Source organism: Thunnus albacares, chromosome 10 (genome assembly GCF_914725855.1).
Source record: "Thunnus albacares chromosome 10, fThuAlb1.1, whole genome shotgun sequence".
Lineage (NCBI taxonomy): Eukaryota > Metazoa > Chordata > Actinopteri > Scombriformes > Scombridae > Thunnus > Thunnus albacares.
Window position 1 is genome coordinate 8661867 of NC_058115.1, and position 14579 is coordinate 8676445.

At 42.5% G+C, this 14579-nt stretch overlaps 1 protein-coding gene across 10 annotated transcripts in view; it reads left to right on the top strand.

Annotated features, from left to right (window-relative positions):
* The first annotated feature begins 1465 nt into the window (after positions 1-1465).
* The window catches only part of ppp3cb (protein phosphatase 3, catalytic subunit, beta isozyme), a 35130-nt gene continuing 22016 nt past the window's right edge, over positions 1466-14579 (top strand). The window contains exons 1-2 of one of the 10 annotated variants that reach the window (XM_044364320.1): positions 1466-1568; positions 1956-2008. In XM_044364320.1, coding sequence (XP_044220255.1) covers positions 1540-1568; positions 1956-2008 — 82 coding nt within the window. In that variant the 5' untranslated portion in view covers positions 1466-1539. Of the gene's footprint in view, positions 1569-1633; positions 1861-1937; positions 2009-4938; positions 5267-5643; positions 5895-14579 lie in introns of those variants that run through there. The other 9 variants (XM_044364321.1, XM_044364325.1, XM_044364323.1 and 6 more) reach the window with 9 other exon arrangements.

The following is a 14579-nucleotide window of genomic DNA, read 5'->3' on the forward strand; positions in this document are numbered from 1 at the left end:
GTGAGTGGTGGGGTCCGGGAACCCCCAGGGATCCTTGAGGTAGTTCTAGGGGGTCCCCAGCAAAAAATGGGAATCATTTATATAAATTATAATAAAGTGACACAATGTCTGTTTTGTTCATGGGTTTCAAACACTTTCTGTAATAAGACATCCAAAAGCAAAAATCTTATCAAACGGGGTCCGTGGTCTAATTTGTGTCAGTTTAGGGGTTCTCGACGTGAAAAAGTTTGAGAACCACTGAACTAAAACATGAACTTCACAAATTATAGAGAAAAATCGTTACTTTAGCCTCACATTATGCTTAAACTGCACCTGCTTTTAAAAATACTGACCCTCTTTTTTTTCTCTTTTCTTGCTCTTTTTTGTTTGGTGGTTGTCGTTTTTGTTTTGTTTTTTGTTAATTGGTTTATATTGTTTGTGTTCATACGAGTTGCTGTGGTTGTTTAAATTGGTTATGTTACTTGATTTATATTAATCAAGGATATAAATGATGTCTAGTCATGTGGAGGATATTACCAGACTGTTCTTTTCGTTTTTTTGTTTCTTTTTGTTCTGCTTGGTTAACAAAAAACAGACAAAGTAACAGTTTGTAAAAAAAGAAAAAAAAGAAAAGAAAAGAAATTGTTTGGTGGTTGTATGTGTCTGTCAATATTAATATTATCAATTAAAAAAATAAAAAATGCTGGCCCTCTAAATCAATCACACTGTACAACTCTTTGACTATCAATATTCAAGAGGTTTTACTGTCACATGCACAGCAGATGGCAACATTGAAGGAAATTAAATTGGATTTCTTTGAGCTCTAGTTCCAATTAAAGTATATAATAAAATGAGAGAGAAATATATAAATATACATTATATTGCCCATAGGTGCACAGATGCAGTATTGCACATCAGTGGTAAATAGATAAATACTACACATAAGTGTTGGGTGATAAATACTTCTGATAAAAATATAAATATTATGTAGTGGGGAAGAGAATGTGTATGTTTGATGGGGAGTGAGTAGGTGTTCAGGAGGGGAAGAGAGAGATACAACATCTGATTAATCTGCTAGTCATTGTCTTCATTTAATCAATGCTTGTTTTGCCAGACCGACAGTCCAAACCAAAAACCATTCAATGCGCAATAATGTAAAACTGAGAAAACCCGCAAATCCATACATTCGAAAATAAATAACCAGAGAATGTTTGGATTCTTTGTTTTAGAAAAACTCATACAATCACTGATTAACAAAAACGGACTAAAAATGTGATTAATCTCACCATCTTTTTTCATAAACCAGTAAATGATGTGTGAGTGCCTTGCTAGACTTCCAAACCATAAAAAAAAAAATCATCCCTGTTTTATTGTAAAGGCCAGGCGGAAGTCGTGTTGTTGGAAGACATCTATGACTGCGCTACAGCCAGAAAGCCCTCCGCCGACATGCGCACAGGGCTCACGGTGCACGCTGGCGACGGACTACTGCAACTCGCATCATTTTGGCTCCGGGCATGCGACTGCAAGGTTGTGTGTTCACATGGTCCGCACGGAGCCAAAATGTCTGCCCTGCACGTATTTTGCATGAGGTAAACTCCGGAGAACCGGTGCCAAAATGGTTCACTACTACACATACAGTGTCATACACACATGTAGAGACAGTGGACACGGTTGTAGTTATATCTCTCCGGGTCTGGCGGCCATGTCTAACGATATGAAGGTGATATTTGAGGGGGTAGTATATAGATGAACTACACTCAGCGCGGAGTGATATGATTAATACGACTGTGAGGCTGTTTTGAGGAAGTGTCATGGTGCCATGTGTGAGTTAGACCTTAGATAACTACAGGTTGTGTGCGTGATTTATAGCACAACTTACTTGTAAGTTTTGAATACTTTGAAATTGAATTTCCTTATGCTTCCTCTAGTGTAGATCACTGGGTGTCATGCTCGTGTAGCATGCTTTATTTTTCCAGGTGCCGGTGTTCAGTTCAGCCGATGGATTATCAGCACACACTCTCAGGTAAAGGTATGTGTAGGCGGGAGGATCGTAGTAGCAGAAAACTGATATTTCATCCTCAATCCTCGGCCTCCATTAACCTCAGAACAACACTTCTTTTGTTTATTACAGTGATGGACAAGCAAACACGTTGTTGCAAGTAACAAAAACACAATAGGGGTAGTATAAAGATCAGTCTTCTGACCTTTACCAGCATCTCCCCGTGTCCTCATGTCTGCTCACTTGCAGCTCTCCCAGGCACTTGCCTTGCCTGCAGCGGTGCCGGAGAAATACACAAACAATACCGTCCTTTCAAGCTCGCAAAACATGACACATCTTCCACGTACAGGAATAAAAATACAGGAGAAGCGACTGAATATACGCCACTACTAATAAACAGAATGTAAAGTATATGAAAATCTACTTTTCAATATAGTAGTAGCAATATAGTAGTGTAGTGTCTAAAAAGTTGTTTCATATACATATTCTTAACACTGCTATAACACACAAAGGCCCAAATGCAAGCCGGACATATACACATTTCATTTAAGTCCATATTAAGGCATACAAAATAATTGGATCCTCATATTTACAAGAAAATGGCTAAGCCACATGTAGTAAGAAGCTAAGTAAACCATTCCTAATGAATATTGGTATTTATCCACATAATTGCAGTATGGCATTTGTCAGTTTTTTATGCAGTATATACCTCCTGTATAACCTGCATGTGCCTTACTTCTCTTCAACAGGACAGAATTCTTTAAGATTTAAGGCCACAAGAATATTTTCCTCCATTTCATAATTAATCTTAAGCTTTCAGTGCCAATGAAATGTGTGGACAGTCGTCAGATGAAGCAAAAAAAAAAAAAAAAAAGCCAAAGTTGATTTGAAAAATTATTGCATTAGCAAACAAGCAGGAATCTTGGAATCTGAAACCACCTCAGCACTGGTTATAATTTAATGAAGAGGTGACATAGTGTTTTTTGACACTGAATGAGTTTATCTTTTTGAGCAAATGTTGACAAGTGGTTTGGTTATGTCTTCTGTGCCACGATATTCACACCGGTCCAGAAACTCCAAATTCTTACTGTGGAAGTTCAGAGTGAACATTCACAGTTGTGCTGAACTTGTTTCTTTACCTGGTTTTATAGTGTCAGACGACACTTTTATGTCTGGCTATTTGAGACTAAATGCCCAAAGTGTGACTGGTTTTATTGGTAGACATGTTACCCCAATAATAACGCTATTTGTCCCTCTTAAATTAAATATATCATGTGCAACTATCCCGGTGACTTTGGTGACCCCCTGACTTTTCTTCCAAGTGGCACCTGGTGATCAAAAGTTAACTCAAAAACTTTCCATCAAAGTCTGTTCATCTTCAGCTGTACTAAACATTAAAGTACCAACATGAAGAAATGTTATGTGAACATCCAATCTTTTAAATTATTTGGATGCCACAGATTATTATTTGCAGAAAAATTAGACAATTTTCATTCTTCACACAGCTTTTTCTTGCACCTTTCGTGTGCATAACTGAATGCAACAATATAAATGCCTCCCAGGTATCTGAGAGTCTTCTTTCACCAAAAGAAGAACACAAAAACCTGTCCACATTTCATAGATTATTACATCTCACTCGTTTCAATGAAGGCTGGCTTTTCACCCCACCTGTGAGTGTGGCTGTTCAGGCAACACGTCATAGGAACTAACTCTTCACAAGCACGTTCCTGTCTTATCACTAAGAGCTGCAAAAGTCTGAAATCCTCTAATCCTAAATGTAGGGCTCAAAGCACAATGGATCTTAAGCATAGTAGAGGATCACAAACAACAGCTGAGCCTGACAAAGTACAGCGTAAGGGCCAGATGAACTCTAAAACGGATACTGACAGACAACGGACATGGTTTTGTGTTTTGGTGTCTGCATATAGGCAGACATGTTCACACGTGCAGCTGGCAAGTACAGTCCCAGCGTCATAAACTTTGGACCCTCAAAGCTATGTGGACACTATATAACAGTGTAAAGCTGAGTCAGAGATGTACAAACTGACTGCTGCACGCAGGTGAAACAGCATGGCCTCTCCTCTGGTGCTACCCTCTGACCAAGCTTTATTTATTGTAGTGTAAGTAAGTAAGGAAAGCTTTCTCTCTGTTATCCAACCAACATTTTTTTGATATGTGCGTGTGTGTGTATGTATATGCTTGTACACATATATTTATGTTTCTGTGTAGATATGTATTCATTTGTGCACATATTTGTTTTTATCAGTTGTTGCCGGATTTCACTTTGTGTTGTTTTTGGATACAACATCTATTTCTGTCACTATTTAATGATGTGTAAACAAAAACACACTCTGTGCTTATTCTTTCACATGATCAATATAATGTCACGTCTCATGAACTCCTACACTTCCCGTAGCCTTTGGTTTATTCAGTCATATCTCATAAAAGGAAAACACTGAGTAGCCCATAGACCACGTGATCATCTGCCAACCAGCCTACTGTGCACTTATACGCACACAAGCACAAACACACACTCCTCAGAGCTGTTGTAAAGGGGGGAAGCCCTGTAATCAATGCCTCCACAGGATGGCAGTATGAGTCTGAGTGTGTGCGTGTGTGTGTGTGTGTGTATGTGTGCGTGTGTGTATGTGTGTGCTCCCGCGTGTGAGTGAGTGAATCTGCGTGGGAGTTCCTTCTTTCGCCATTCCGGGGTGTTGCCAGCTTCACGGCACCACTTGCAGAGGCGTCCTGGAGAGGTAGAGCCTGCGCGTCTCTTCTCTCTCCAAGGCGTCCCTTCGCCCTCTAACCTCCAGAGTCCGTCCCCCCTCCCCACCTCCCTCTACTCCACCACCGCCGCCGCCGCAACACCAGAACCACCACACGCCAGCGCGTCCCCCCCCCCACCCGCCCCAACCTCCCCCATCCTCCCCCCCCACCCCCCCCACCCCACACACACACACACACACTCAAAAAACAAATTCGGGATCCAAGCATGCCACAACAGCAGCTAGGTATCCGCCTATCCTCCCCCAGAGTCACCGCAGGCGCAGCAGCAGGCTTCCCCCGTCCGAGAGAGCGCGGAGACTCCACCGAGTGATGCCACTACTGCAGCAAGAAAAGCACCCAGCAACCGCGCATATTCTCGACGCCTGCCGAAGGACCCGACACCACAATCTCGGCCCTTGACAGAAGAAGAGAGGCCCCCCCCTACCCCCCCTCGGCTTCGTTCCCGTCCCGACTCCAGGATGTCCGACTGCAACGCAAGTCCCACCGACCGGGTGATCAAATGTAGGCATGCCAAATCCTGCACGGCCAGTGAGAGCTACCTCTGTGCCAATAATTCTGCTGTAACTCATCGTTTTGTTTTTTTGGGGGTTTTTTTTCTGTTTGCATCCCTGTCGTTGCACCAGTATCTCTTATTCGCACGTTTTTTCTTGTTGTTTTGAGTCCATCCCTCTTTATTATTATAGCACCTTATAATAAATGAAGCCTAGTTGGCTGGCGAGTCACCATGCATGTGCCTCTGAACCTTTTAAGGGAGGGAGGTGGTGATGGTGGTGGTGATGGAGGAGAAGGGGGTGGGGGGTATCCAGCACGATACGCCATAATCAGGGTCTTCCCTCGTTATTCTATTAGAATTCACCCCCTCACCGAGCGGAGGCATTACCCCATTTTCTAACGGGGGGATGTCTCTCCCTCTATGTATAGCCAAAGCTATTGTGCGACACCCTGTGCTGCATGAGCTCCATTTACGCGCTCCACTCCTAGTGGTGGTTTCGTGTTACTGAATAATACCCTACAGAGACACCGAGAGAGTGATAGAGAGAGGAAAAGGCAAGGGAGAGAGGGAGATGAGCGTCTTGTTCCAATGAAACATCAAGCAGTGTGACGATGACAGCGAAAGGCAGACATAAAGGTAAATAAATGTTACGCATAACCTGCGATCTTTGGTGTTTTTCGGTGGTGCCGTGGATGTGGATGGTGTCACGGGATGATGTTGCATGTAAGCATCGGTGTAAGGAGAGAGAGAGAGGGGGAGAGAGGGAGGGTAGGATGCTATGGGGGACTTGTCACTCGGAGACTCTGAAGGATTTTCGAGCTTTCTGCCTTAGTGTTCATGTACTGTATCTCTTGCTGCACGTAACAGTGATGCCTCTGTGTTGAGATGTGCCGACTACCTCCATACGGTGGCCTACATAGGCGATCTAGTTTTATTTTAAGCCAAATCTCAACCAAAGTCAGGTAATCGATTCGTTAAGCTAAATGGCAGGTAGAGTGACAACTTTGCGAGGCCCCGTGCGCGTCTTCATACCCGTGAGTTTGGTTTTAATCATATAGGCCTATAGCTTGAAATCAGCCTGATGTTTGCTGATGTGACGTTTAAAAGCCACGAGTGCACACGATGGGTGTACGAGTCGTTTGAAGCCGACGTTTTCTCCTTAAAGGCCTGAATGTCAGCGGGTGATTGTGCTTCTCCCGTGCGTAACGTTCTTCCACGTCTCCGTAAAGGTCTCCCTGGCTTCCCCCTTCTTGTTTCCCCGAGTGTCAAATGAGAGACAAAATGGAGTTTAGGGATGCTGGGCTGCGTATCCGAGTCTGTTGCCCGACGATGGTGATGCGTGCCGCCCTAATGGTGTTATTGCATCATTGGATTATAGAATATTTAATGTGTTTATGAGAGTGTCTGTTTCTGCTTTACGCGTGGGCGGCTGTAGGCTATAGGAGGTGGGGGGGTGAGGAGGGGGGGGTGGGGAGGCGAGGAGGGGCTCCGCTCGGGTTACGATCCACGGAGCTTGCACAGATTGTCGTGCTTATCGGGTCACAACAAGGCTGGCATGGCAGCGGCGCTTCCACGCACACAGCCTGTCACATGCGAAGATGCCTGGCTGCCCGTCTCTCTCCCACTGGCTCCCCTTAATAAACTCACAAGGTCTCTCTGCCGGAAGAAGCGGAGCTGACAGTTGGATGCGTCGCTCGGGCATGCCCCGGTATTCCGTGCGTGCGTCGTGCTTAGGAGGGGGGGTGGGGTGGGCTGGGGGCGTGAGGGGAGGGGGGCTCTTGCAGTTTTTGCACGTACGACTTCAGGACTGCATGTGCATATGCCTACAGTATGGCTGTGTGTGTATGTGAGTGTGTGTAGCTACATGGATGCAGATGTGCAGGGGCGGTGCTAGGAATCTGGATCCCCTGAAACAATACTGAATTAAAACGCCCCCCCCCCCCCTTTCCTCCAAACAAGTATCTCCCTTTACATGTGTTTGTGTATTTTTACATCTTCATTACTGTTTGCATGTGTTTTGTAATGCAGCTGGGCCACCGGAGCTCAGCTGCCTCAACACTAGAACAAACTAAGCAGCCTGTTTGCATCATCCATCACAAACACAAACACAGACACACATATAAATGCACATTCTCATGCAGCAAAACAACACAGCAATTCATCAGTCAGGTGAGAATGATTTAACGTGTACAGGGCTGGAGAGAGATGGGGGCATCAGTCAAAGGGACGTCACTCCTGCCCGGATAGACTGCTCAGTAGTTCCCCGCGTTATGGATTTTAGCGGTGTTCAGCGGATAGAAGTGCACAGAGATGGAGCCAAAGGACAAAGCATACCGAGAGGAACGGGCAGAGAGTGTGGGGGCGAGGTGAGGGAGAGAGGGAAGGAGAGAATGTGACAAGGCCACGGAGGAAGTGAAGTAGCTGGAGCGAGAGAGAGAGAGAGAGAGAGAGCGATAGAGAGGCACAGAAAGAGAGGAAAAACAGCAAGACAAGGGAAGTGGTGTTTCACACTGTTGAGTGGCAGGATGGCATCCTCTGACTTAACCAATGGACTTCTCACACCCTATTTGAATCACTTATCATGCAAACCCGTCTGTGTGTGTGTGTGTGTGTGTGTGTGTGTGTGTGTGTGTGAGAAAAACAACCAGGATTCAGAGGCAACATGTGAGCTCTTACTGAAAAGTTTAGTCTCTGCAAAGTTGTCCACATCTATAAGAAATTACTCCACCACATGCTTCCTTTTCAGTTGTACATAGTAAGACAGGCTCAAGTAGGACAGAACAGAATATTTTAAAGAATGAATTCTGCTAATGGGACTTCACACCAGACCCACAACTGTATCTACAACAGGACTTTGTGGATCCTAACTGCTACCTTATTGTGTCCGTATTCACTGCTGCAAAAAGAAAACCCTTAATCAGCAGGAACCTTGGATATACAAAATGTGGATTTTATCTGTCAATAAACTGCCTAATCAATCCCACCAATAAAGATTTGTCAGCCAATCCATGCATGCAGGTTGGACTAGGAGCTTTGTAGGCATTTCATCTCACTGTCACTTGTCCAAGAATACTGAAGTGAGGGTCAAAGCAGTGCAGAAACAATCCATTGATTTCACTAAAAGTTCATCAACAACAATGTTGATTATCAATTAAATGTTAAACTAATAGCTGTCCTACTCTGACTGTTATCACATCCTTATTGCAAAAGGGTCTACAGAAAGGCTGCTGGGGTTTTGCAAGTGAACTGAGCCTCAGTGTAAAACATAGAACTTTTTTTTATTTTTAAATCAGTAGAATAGTGAAAAGGAAAATAATATCTCTATTTGTCACACTGTTGATAGCACGTAAGAAGGTGGAAAAACAGGTGAGGAAACCAACCAGTTGGAACACACATTTCACGTCATATCGTGTCTGGTAAACACAGTGTATGCGAATGTGCAACAGTGCAATCCAACAGACATTGATAATGGTGAACATTTTAGTTTATAAAACACAGGTGTGACTAATAACATTAACCACAGCTGCATTCGATTTAGGTGCTCCAGTGTCAGAGCTGTGGAAATGTGTATGTCGGCTTACTGTCATGGCTAACTGGTTCATCATACATCATGATGTTATTAGTTACACCTGTGCTTTATGCTACGACAAGTCAAACTGTGATACAACATAAAAATTGACCACAGGGCTGAATGAACATCACTCTGACTCAGTGTCAGCAAAAAAGTACACAATGAGCTTCGTAAAGAGGATTTAGGGTTTACTGCAGGGCTGTTGAGTTGCATCAGATTGTACAGTTGTACCTAATAAACTGGTAACTCAGTCTGTGATGCGGGTACTGCCTACATTATTACTTAGGCTTGAGTAAAAAGTAAACTATGTATATTTGAATGTGCTCACCATCATCTAAAGCATGAGGATACATTTTTCAGTAATCCAAAGTGGGTTATTGCACGAAAAAACACTATTGTGTCCATAGCTTCTCATTATGTTGAAACACAGGTTACGCTTAAAGTCTTGTCATCAGAATCAGAATCAGGTTTATTGCCAAGTAGGTTTGCACATACAAGGAATTTGCCTTGCTGTTGTTGTGGTGCCAAACAGTAAAAAATATACACAAAATGAAGTAATCTAAATAATATAAAAAGAACGAAAGAATTTACAGAAAAAAATATGTAAAGCTGAGCTGCTACAGGTTTAAATTTTAAATTGTAGAGAATGAGATGAGATGTACAAAATATTGAACAGGAGTAAACTGTGTAATTAATAATAGTAGTGATAATAATATAAATTGTGTTAATGTAATGCACCATGTTAGATCAAAGATCACAGATGTGCAAATATAAGATTATGGGGTCTTAAGTTAATATAATGCATAGTGTCCGTGGGTTAGATAGAGTCCGTGTCAGTGGGGGTCCCGGGTCTTGTTGATGTATCCGGCTGTAGACGGGAAGAAACTGTTCTTGTGGCGTGACACATCTCAGCTTCTTGCCAGAGTCTGTCATTATTTGCTAACAGGAGTGCATTCCTTTTGCTGAGTTTTTTGTTGTTATTCCAGAAACAATTCAGGATGATTTAAAACTAACAAACCATCCAGCATCAGCTGCTACACTTGTCACTTTTAGGATATTATAATTTGACTACTTAGCATACTGTATGCATGTTAGCATATACTCAGTACACAGCTATATAGACACGATTTTGCCAAATGATTGCTTAAGGCGAGCAATGTGTCAAACTGCCTTAAAGTCTTTGTAGTCTCAGCCTGATGATACAATTTAGAAAGAGCAAAAGCAGTTGGATCATTTCAAACATGTCCTCACATGCTATCATGTCCTCAAATAACAAGCATCATTAGAATTCCTTAATCAGACCAAAGGCCTAACACCCGTGACTCACATTGAGGAAGTAGTTCCTATTAAGAAAATACAGTTTCAGTGTGAAAAAGTAGTGTTAATCTTTTGTAAGTTTAGACCTTTTAAACATATCCATGAATGTGTGAGGAGCGTTCACCAAAGCTGAGTGGAGCCATATCCAATATGCACACATGCATGTATGCATTCATGCATGCACAAGCGCACGCACGCACACACACACACACACACACCACCTCTGGCAAGGCTCGGGGCACACTGGGCATATTTCCTTTTAGTGTAACATGCTGTCCCATTCCCTCATGGTTCCCTCAGAGCCCTGTGTGTGTGTGTGTGTATGTGTGTGTGTGTGTGTGTGTGTAAAAGAGGGTTGGATTTGGTGTTGTCTCGTGAGCCAGGGGTCCCACCTTGACAGGTCTCTGTGTGCCATGTGGGGAGGGTGGCAGGGCACGGGCTATTTATAGAGGAGGTACTCCAGAGAGAGAGAGAGAGAGAGAGAGAGAGAGGGATTGTCTAATGAGGACAGGCTGTTAGGGGATGGGCCGTTGTTTCTGTTCGTGTGTGTGTGAGTGTGTGTGTGTGTGTGTGTGTGTGTGTGTGTGTGTGTGTCTGTGTTCACAGATGGTCCTTCATGTGTGTAGTGTGCATTAATTGAACGACTTCAAACGCATCTTTAGTTGTCCCCCCACCACCACCTTCAAAGACCCATGGATCTGTGTTAGCTGATCTGGGTCAAAGATGGTAGATAAACACAGACACACACACACACATACACACATAATACGCATGCGAACAGTCACATCCCTCCTCTCTCATATACACCCCAATTTTTGCTCTCCCTCTCTTCTCATCCGCTGCTCTCATTCTTTCATCCCTCAGTTTCTCCCTCCTTCCTTTATTCATGCAGAGACAGGCAGCGGGATGAACTGATCTCGGGAGATGTGTGTGTGATCACTTTAGATGAGGTCCTGTAGAGGGCAACACATCTAACATACAAACACACACACACACACACACACACACACGTACAGGCGTTCCATCAGTTCTGGTCAATGTCACTGGATGAACACCAGACAGATACAGTCTGTGCATAATGTTGCACTGTAATGAATTGATTCACTGCCTGCATGTTGCGCATATAGGTGTCATTACTGTATATGCATCAGTAAGTACTGCTCTTTATTTGCAGTGTGCAGCCCCAAAGATGATTTCTTTACAATTATCTGACAAGCAGTTGATTGAGAATCACAATCTATGCCTATGTAGTCACATCTTGCAACATTTGGAGGACAGGCACAAATGAGGACAGATGGATCACGGGTGACTTCTACAGTCATTTCTGCAATCTGTCTGTTCTCGCTTCCCGTCACTTCCTCCATCCTGCAGCAGTCCCTCTGATTGTGAATGGCGTGCCCGTGTTATTAAAACTGATGGAATATCCACATAATTAACTTTAGCCATTAGGAAAGGGTGCACACAATAACGAGATGATTCTGATCAGATTCTGCTCCAGTTAGGCTATTAGGCCAGCCCAAACAAATTTAGGAGATTTGGTTGAAAGCTATGTCATAGATTTTCTCTCAGGCTCCCCCTCGCTGCTCTGTGATGTTGAGATTTTTGGCTGAGCTGGCAGCTTTGGCGCTTAATAAATTCCACACCAGGGAGTTCAGCTGTGGAGAGTGGGCCAGAGGACAAAAACAGTAGAAAGTACTTTAGGAAGTAGCTGAAAATGCCTTCACCTCTTTGCTCATCTTGCACCTCTTGGTCCATCTCCCCTCACATGCACGCACGCCATGCATCATGTGACTGGTTGCTTCAGTGAAAAGGACAGTTCTGGATGAATTGCATGCTTCTCGCTTGACTTGCCTCCACTACAGAGAGTGAAGTTCACTGTGTTCATCATCTTTGCTCAGACACAGGGCAGCTTTGACTCGCACTGCGCCTTCAGAAAGCAAGTTCCCTCCCAAAGTTGACACAAAGTGTTAAAAATGCCTCAGAGAAGCAATTGAGAGAAATATACCCACTATCACTTTACTGGAGGTGTAGCATTTATGGTCTGAGCTTACTGTATATCAGACTAAAACCACCTCCACACTGCTGACACTGCTAAAGCAGGATAAATGATGTTAAACTTATTCTGACACTATTGTATCACTTTTTTTTTATCCAATATTTGATTTTCACACTGCTCAGAATGGATAGATGACTCCACAAAAAAACTTCTTAATCCATAGTTTGTCCATAGGTAGCCTATAGAGAGCCAAAGTAATGACACCATATTCGGGCTAGCCTCTACTCCACTAACTTCTATAACTCAATGCTTTCATTGATCTTTCTGAAAAAATAAAGCACATACCGAGAGTTTAATTTCCATATTCTAAGACAGTTTGGCATCCACTACAGCACTTGCTTTTAGAAATGGAAACCTTGGTGATTTTTAAACAAGGATTTCTTTGTGAACATGCAAAAAACTACAGCTCCCATGAAAATCTGACTGTGATACTAGCATCATCATAACCTGATTTTGTCTATTAAAGACATTTTTTCCAACTTTTTAGCCGAGATATCTGCTATCTAAAAACGTCCACACGTGTCCTGCTGACATTACAGATAATACAGATGTCTGAACCAACCAACTTTACATATGAAGTGAAACACACAACATAGACCTACTGTTGAGTCAGGTTATGTTCCCAGGCTGGATTTTTATTTCCATTATTACAAAAGTCAATGTGATTTTGAATGAGTTTTTTTCTTCTGGAGCAGAAGTGGGAAGTTCTGGTTTCACCTGGGCTCTCTATGAGCCATTAGCCATTAGCCACTAGCTATTAGCTATTAGCTAGGCCATGCTGATATTTAGTTTATGTGAGCCCTTGTCCTTTGTTTCCAGTTGCTGCAAAACTTTGATTTACTGTTGCTACATTTACAAGATTCTGCACTTCTATAATTCCTTTATATACAACATCAACAATAAATCAGCAAGTCCTCATCTGCAAAAATTTTTAATTAATCCCATCTCTCACAGTTTTTACCTGCTTGTCATCTTTACACAACATCTCAAGCCAGAACAGGCCCTGTTTTATGCCAACATTATTTGTTCATAGTATTTGTTAGCTTCAGAGGCTAAAGGTGTTGGAATTCATCCTCAAACTACCACAAGATCACATAAGTTTGTGGTCAATTTGTCTTATACTCAAAAAGGTTAACTCAGTGTGAGACCAGAAAGGTCTGCCGTGCCTTCTGCTGACAATATCTGGTATAACAGTGTTTGTGTGTTAGTGCTAGCTTGAGTGTGTGTATCAAGCTCACAGGATTAGTTGTCCCATTAGTCTCTGTAAGTACAGCACAGTGTTTTCAAGGCAAAAGGGACAGCCACTGCTCATGTTCATGTTGATGACTGAAAATGTTATATCAGTGACACACATCTGTAATGAGAAGTAAGAACTCTAATGACATGCCTGCCCAAAGACTCCTTATTCTGATTTGTAGTTTGGCAGCACCAGGCTGAGTTACAGTCAGTAAATATTCTCTCAGGAAGACAAAAGTCAAACAAAAATATAAGAAGTTGGAGCGCTACAGAGGGGAATTCCTCCTGCAGGGGCTTTGACTTTGAACAGAAGATATCGCAGTGTTGGGAAAGACTGTGACAGGGTGGAGTTTTGTTTTTGGCCGTTGTACTAATAGACTGTTAATATTTGAAGTTAATCTAGGAAAGACTTCTTTCAGGATGATGCCTGCAATGCAGAACTCCTATGTGAGTTTTGACAGCTTTAGTAATAACTGTGCACCAGATTAACAATGTTTCTAACTGGATGCTAAGACATAAGAGGAACATTTTAAATATCGATAATAATGGTATCAGTGCATCTCTACATATATCAACAACTACCTATTTAATTATCCAAAAATGATCCCTGTGGCCTTGTCTTCTTCCTAGTTTGCATCATTTCTCGTGCACCAAACAACTACCCAGACTAGCGATATCTCTCTGGTCTCACATAGCAACTGTAAATAGACTGGTCTCTCCAGACCACTTGAAACTACTCAGTGTATTGAAATGGCAGTGGGTGCAATTAGTTCTACACAAGCTCAAGAACAAAATTTGTACAGAGTCTGTACTTGTTGCCTCCACATGACACAATGATCCTTCGTTAGATAATAAAAAGACAGTTTTTTTCATACAGACTTGGGAAAAAAGGATTTTTGTCTCTGAATTCCTTCCTTTTTAAGGTGATAAAGCCATAATTGTGTGTGTGTGTGTGTGTGTGTGTGTGTGTGTGTGTGTGTGTGTGTGTGTGTTTCAGGGTCACTGCAGTTTGAATGTAATCGTTGAAATTGAAGTAGAAATCTATTGTGATAAAAATGTTGATAGTGAGAATGAAACACAGTTAGCCATCAACTGTAATTATTCATATTTTGAACTGACAGTCAATGTGAGTGTGAACTTT